The sequence below is a fragment of the Monopterus albus genome, unplaced genomic scaffold (assembly GCF_001952655.1).
Source record: "Monopterus albus unplaced genomic scaffold, M_albus_1.0 scaffold26.1, whole genome shotgun sequence".
NCBI lineage: Eukaryota > Metazoa > Chordata > Actinopteri > Synbranchiformes > Synbranchidae > Monopterus > Monopterus albus.
In genome coordinates, this window is record NW_018127906.1 from 1,520,162 (window position 1) to 1,526,829 (window position 6,668).

General features: G+C 45.2%; 2 protein-coding genes across 12 annotated transcripts in view; both read left to right on the forward strand.

The window, feature by feature from the left end:
- c5 (complement component 5) overlaps window positions 1-1,523 on the forward strand; it is a 22,191-nt gene extending 20,668 nt beyond the window's left edge. The window contains exons 40-42 of the mRNA XM_020595325.1: window positions 340-432; window positions 951-1,083; window positions 1,191-1,523. Of these exons, the coding sequence (XP_020450981.1) occupies window positions 340-432; window positions 951-1,083; window positions 1,191-1,332 (368 nt within the window). The 3' untranslated portion in view covers window positions 1,333-1,523. The remainder of the gene's footprint in view (window positions 1-339; window positions 433-950; window positions 1,084-1,190) is intronic.
- A 785-nt stretch (window positions 1,524-2,308) lies between these two features.
- cntrl (centriolin) overlaps window positions 2,309-6,668 on the forward strand; it is a 41,897-nt gene continuing 37,537 nt past the window's right edge. For 4 of the 11 annotated variants that reach the window (XM_020595086.1, XM_020595088.1, XM_020595090.1 and 1 more), the window contains exons 1-3: window positions 2,333-2,545; window positions 3,514-3,664; window positions 3,772-3,881. In XM_020595086.1, coding sequence (XP_020450742.1) covers window positions 3,595-3,664; window positions 3,772-3,881 — 180 coding nt within the window. In that variant the 5' untranslated portion in view covers window positions 2,333-2,545; window positions 3,514-3,594. Of the gene's footprint in view, window positions 2,546-3,513; window positions 3,665-3,771; window positions 3,882-6,668 lie in introns of all 11 variants that reach the window. The other 7 variants (XM_020595082.1, XM_020595089.1, XM_020595084.1 and 4 more) reach the window with 6 other exon arrangements.

Sequence of the window (6,668 nt, forward strand, 5' to 3'; positions counted from 1 at the left end):
AGGAATGCACCGTCATCATGTATTTGGTATTTAGGAAGCCACAGACACCACCCTCACAGAAACGCAGTGTGATGACGTGAAAACATTTGTCGGTAACCTCAGGTCGGACTCTTCAGCACCACATTCTCACGTAACTGAGGAGACCTGCTTCACTCACTGCACATGGTCCTAAAGTTAGAACATTCTGCTGTTCACTTTTTTGTTTGTTTCTGAGTTTACATTAGAGTTGTCTCATTTATTTTGAAAAGAAATACCAATAAAATGTATGTAACAAAAACAAACACTTCACAAAAAGCACGATAAAGAACGAGCAAGTTTGAGCCTGTCTCCTCCCTGCAGCCTACAGGGTGACGGTGACGTCTGTGGTAGCAGAAGGAGACTTTATGACCTACACAGCCAACGTAGTTGAAGTCCTGAAGAACACAGATGAAGGTGAGACAGCTCTACTCTACCTGACATCTGGTCACATCCAGATCCAGGCACACAGTTGAATCCTCACTTAGGCCTGTGCATCATGCAGAAGTACAGAGGGCGCTAAGGCACCAGTGTTGCTGTGACAGTCACCACAGAGGACACAATACATAACAACAGAAACACAACTAGAAGAGACTACTGTACATGTACATTTGGTCCAGTGTTAGTTTCATTTAAAAGAGATGCTATGAAACATTCCAGACTGTAATCAAAAGGATTTCATCTGTTTAATGCTTCCCGCAAACTTCTGTTGTGTGACCTGTGTGCCAGGTTTTTAGTAATGTGCAGCACACTGAGCTCTGTATCCAACCTTTCTAAAGATGCTGTGTCATGTTGCAGTGTGCTCACGACTTCTTTTAGATCATGTCACAGTTCTGTTACTTTGTCTGTTTGATACATGAAATGTCCTGTCTGGTTTCATCTGCTGCAGTGCTTGAGGCGGTGAGTTCAGGTACAGAGCCTTATGTCTGCTGCAGAGCTTGAGGCGGTGAGTTCAGGTACAGAGGTGGTCCTGGTAAAAAAGGCCACCTGTAACGCTGTTAACATCCACAAAGACAAACAGTACCTGGTGATGGGAGCCAGCGGGACAGAAGTTGTACGCAGCCACAAGTCAGTGTCTCTCTCTCTCTCTCTCACTCACACACACACACACACACACACACACCTGTAGTTCATCTTCCAGCTTGAGCTGGCTCTGTTTGTGTTGTGTCCTGCAGGTATCGCCTTCCTCTGGACTCTGAGGCCGTGGTAGAGCTCTGGCCGACAGACTGTAGTTCTACTGAATGTTCGGACTACATTTCCCAGCTGGAGGAGTTTGCTCTGGAGCTGCAGTTAACCAGATGCCCTGACTCGACATAACTCTGCAGCAGAACAATTTCACTACACTTCTTAATTTAATACTGATGGAGTTTGTTTGAAGAGATGTGAAGATAAAGATGAGGAAGAAAGATAGAGAAATCTGCTCCCAGTTCAGATGTACATGGTGTTATTTCTCTTTCTCCAGACTTTGTAATAATTTCATAATCTGCCAATAAATGTCAATACACTGACTGTGTGGTCCCTGTGCGTAACTGGTGCACTAACCTGGTGACACGGTTTGGTTCAGTCCTGGATGTGATTATTCTTGTGTTTATTCATTTTTCTGGGGAAAGAGGGAAATGTACTTTTTACTCCAGTGCATTTATTTGACTGCTTCAATTAGTGACTTTGCAGATGCAAATACTTCACACAAAATATAGGCTAATCAACTAATAAATGATTATGTATTACTATTGATTAAGCCACCTGGACTTGGCAGTATAAAGTAGATACATTTAGCTCCAACTTTACCATCTACAACATTAGTAATGTTTACACAATAATGCATAAATAAATATCATCCAGTGATTTAAAAAAAATGTTCTCAAATGGGCCATTCTGTATACTTTTACTTTTCAAGTAAAAATTCAAGTATAGTTTGATGCTATCACTTTTGTACTTGAGTACATTTTTCACTTTAGGACTTTCACTCGTAATAAAGCATTTCTACACAGTGGTATTTCTACTTTTGCCTCAGTATAATATCTAAGAACTTGTCTACCGCTGAAAATAAACAATCCATTTCAATGGTGCCTTCCGGTGGTGTCGGAAACGCCACACTTGGTTCAGCGCACATTAAACATGGCCGTATATCATGTGAAAACAATATTGTGCAGATACACTTAAGAGCAAAAATAAGCTATTATAAAAGTTTTGTAATCACCGTGGTGTGTGTGATATGTTTTCAAAGAATCAGGAGGTATCTGGCAGAGATTCTAAGGAGCGACAAATTAATTGGAAGTTTACGAATTTGTGAGAGGGACCTGAAGGCAGCGTCCACCTGCAGCTCCAGCTCAGAGAAAACAGTGAACAGTCAACAGTACTTCTTTGTGTCGATGTTTTGTCCTGTGTGTGCCGTGTCTTTGGAGAAAATTAAATATTTTTTTCATGAAGTCCTCGACACAGTTAGCTGACGTTATTTAACTGGCTTTGTGTCCGCAGGTTCCCATGGAGACGGTGGATTAACTAATCAGCCTGGCTCACGTTAGCGAAGGTAAAGTTGCCATTAACAATGACTTTGTCCCGTTTGTCATTTATCCAGGTTAGAACTCAAGTCTTGACCAAGTTTCATACAGGAGCTGTCAGCTAGATAGCTAACTTTTTATTTATTGATTGATTTATTTTACTAGCTAGCTAACTGAGTTTAAAGTTTCCGCTGGCTAATGCGCGACATTAGGTTTCTATGGTAACCGAAGACTGACATGCTAAACAGGCTAAAGCTAGTTAACTATCTGATAACTTCGCCAATTAGTGTTATCGCGGGGTTAACGAACAAACAACGGGGTGAGTATTACAACCAGACAACTCACTAAACACACGGGCTATGCGTGTTCAAGATGCTAGCAGGCAGGGCATACATGGAACGCCATAACCAAGTGGCTGGCATTATGTACAGAAACATCTGTGCCGAATACAGGCTGGAAGTCCCAGAGCCAAATTGGGATACACCTCCAAAGGTGGTTGAGAATGACCAAGCTAAGATCCTGTGGGACTTCCAGATACAAACTGACAAACTGGTAATGGCCAACCAACCGGACATAGTTGTGGTGGACAAACAGAAGAAGGAGGCCGTAGTGATAGATGTAGCAATCCCAAGCGATAGCAACATCAGGAAGAAAGAACACGAGAAGCTCGAGAAATACCAAGGGCTGAAAGAAGAGCTGGAAAAGATGTGGAAGGTGAAGGCACAAGTGGTCCCCGTGGTAATAGGAACGTTGGGGGCTGTGACCCCCAAACTGGGAGAGTGGCTCCAACAGATCCCAGGAACAACATCTGAGATCTCTGTCCAGAAGAGTGCAGTGCTGGGAACAGCTAAGATACTGCGCAGGACCCTCAAGCTCCCGGGCCTCTGGTAGAGGACCCGAGCATGAAGGAAGGAATACAAGACCGCTGTAGAGAAAATAAGGCTTTTATTAATGAGGTTGCCATGGGCTCTACAGCGCTGTGTCTGATGTTTCATAGGCTGAACAATCAATGGCATAATTGTAGATGAATTGTTAATGAAGATAACTGTGAGCTGCCCCGGGTCCACAGCCTGTCCTGATGTCTGGTCCAGAGATGGAGGAGCAGAGGGAGGCAGGAGGAGGTGCAGACCACTGGGAGAACAGAGGAGGTAGAGGAGGAAACCTGGGCTAAAGGCTAAAACCACCACACTCCTATGGACTCTACTGTTTACTGAACCAGTTGTTCCTCCTCTCTTGTTTCCTCTCCTCCTCTCAGGTGTCAGGTATATAACAGAGGCCTTGTTGTTGAAGCTGACTGGTTGTCATTCTCTGGCGATGGTTTGCTCTCTGAATTTGTCATCCTCACCTGGAGACAAACGCATCAAGGTGAGAACACGCTACCTGTCTGTCTGCAAACATCAAAACTACTACTGCTAGTGCCAATGTTGTAGTTACTGTCACTTCTACTACTGTACAACTCATGTTCAAAGAACTCAGAAGTCAGTGCATTTTCAACATGTTAAAGATTGAGCCAGTGAATCCCACCCAGAGACCAGCAGCACCAGTGAATGTGGTGTCCTCACCGTAATGTGTGTGAGTCCAGACCCTGGTCCAGCTCATTGCTCTGTGCCGTAGACCTCCACTATTGTCCACCAGCTATTAGCCCCCCCCAGTGAGCCACACTGCTGCACTGTTTCCTCAGGAAACATGGAAGACAGTCTGTTTTCTTTTTGTCAATTTTATCTTTTTGGCAGGTTTTGCCTCTATTTAGCTTTTTTTAAAGTACAGTGGGTACAGAAAGTATTCAGACCCCCTTAAATTTTTCACTCTTTGTTATATTGCAGCCATATACTAAAATCCTTTAAGTTAATTATATCCTCATTAATGTACACACAGTACCCCATATTGACAGAAAAACACAGAATTTTTGACATTTTTGCAGATTTATTAAAAAAGAAAAACTGAAATATCACATGGTCATAAGTATTCAGACCCTTTGCTGTGACACTCATATATTTAACTTAGGTGCTGTCCATTTCTTCTGATCATCCCTGAGATGGTTCTACACCTTCATTTGAGTCCAACTGTGTTTGATTATACTGATTGGATGTGATTAGGAAAGCCACACACCTGTCTAAGACCCTACAGCTCACAGTGCATGTCAGAGCAAATGAGAATCATGAGGTCAAAGGAACTGCCTGAAGAGCTCACAGACAGAATTGTGGCAAGGCACAGATCTGGCCAAGGTTACAAAAAAAAATTTCTGCTGCACTTAAGGTTCCTAAGAGCACAGTGGCCTCCATAATCCTTAAATGGAAGACGTTTGGGACGACCAGAACCCTTCCTAGAGCTGGCCGTCCGGCCAAACTGAGCTATCAGGGGAGAAGAGCCTTGGTGAGAGAGGTACAGAAGAACCCAAAGATGACTGTGGCTGAGCTCCAGAGATGCAGTCGGGAGATGGGAGAAAGTTGTAAAAAGTCAACCATCACTGCAGCCCTCCACCAGTCGGGGCTTTAGGGCAGAGTGCCCCGACGGAAGCCTCTCCTCAGTGCAAGACACATGAAAGCCTGCATGGAGTTTGCTAAAAAACACCTGAAGGACTCCAAGATGGTGAGAAATAAGATTCTCTGGTCTGATGAGACCAAGATAGAACTTTTTGGCCTTAATTCTAAGCGGTATGTGTGGAGAAAACCAGGCACTGCTCATCACCTGTCCAATACAGTCCCAACAGTGAAGCATGGTGGTGGCAGCATCATGCTATGGGGGTGTTTTTCAGCTGCAGGGACAGGACGACTGGTTGCAATCGAGGGAAGGATGAATGCGGCCAAGTACAGGGATATCCTGGACGAAAACCTTCTCCAGAGTGCTCAGGACCTCAGACTGGGCCGAAGGTTCACCTTCAAACAAGACAATGACCCTAAGCACACAGCTAAAATAACGAAGGAGTGGCTTCACAACAACTCCGTGACTGTTCTTGAAGGGCCCAGCCAGAGCCCTGACTTAAACCCAATTGAGCATCTCTGGAGAGACCTGAAAATGGCTGTCCACCAACGTTTACCATCCAACCTGACAGAACTGGAGAGGATCTGCAAGGAGGAATGGCAGAGGATCCCCAAATGCAGGTGTGAAAAACTTGTTGCATCATTCCCAAAAAGACTCATGGCTGTATTAGCTCAAAAGGGTGCTTCTACTAAATACTGAGCAAAGGGTCTGAATACTTATGACCATGTGATATTTCAGTTTTTCTTTTTTAATAAATCTGCAAAAATGTCAAAAATTCTGTGTTTTTCTGTCAATATGGGGTGCTGTGTGTACATTAATGAGGAAAAAAATGAACTTAAATGATTTTAGCACATGGCTGCAATATAACAAAGAGTGAAAAATGTAAGGGGGTCTGAATACTTTCCGTACCCACTGTATAAATCCCACTAGTTTGTAACTTACATTTTCACCAAGTGGCTCAATGTATTGAGTCCGAGTGGACCATATTCTCCACCTCCATTGTCGATGCGGCCGTTCGGAGCTGTGACCGTAAGGTCTCCGGTGCCTGTCGTGGTGGCAAGCCCGAACCCGGTGATGGACACCGGACGTAAGGGATGCTGTTAAGCTGAAGAAGGAGTCCTTTTGAGCCTGGTTGGCTTGTGGGACTCCTGAGACAGCTGACGGGTACCGACAGATCAAGCGGGCTGCACCCCGGGTGGACGCGGAGGCAAAAACTTGGGTCTGGGAAGAGTTCGGTGAGGCCATGGAGAAGGACTATCGGTCGGCCTCGAAGAGATTCTGGCAAAAGGTCCGGCGCCTCAGGAGGGGGAAGCAGTGCCCTGCCAAAACTGTTTACAGTGGAGGTGGACAGCTGTTGACCTCAACTGGGGACATTGTCGGACGGTGGAAGGAATACTTCGAGGATCTCCTCAATCTCGGCGCCATGTCTTCCGATGAGGAATCAGAGGCTGAGGGCTCAGAGGTGGATTCGTCCATCACCCAAGCTGAAGTCACTGAGGTAGTCAAGAAGCTTCTCGGTGGCAAGGCACCGGGGGTGGATGAGATCCGCCCTGAGTACCTTAATTCTCTGGATGTTGTTGGGCTGTCTTGGTTGACACGCGTCTGCAACGTCGCATGGCGGTCGGGGACAGTGCCTCTGGACTGGCAGACCGGGGTGGTGGTCCCTCTTTT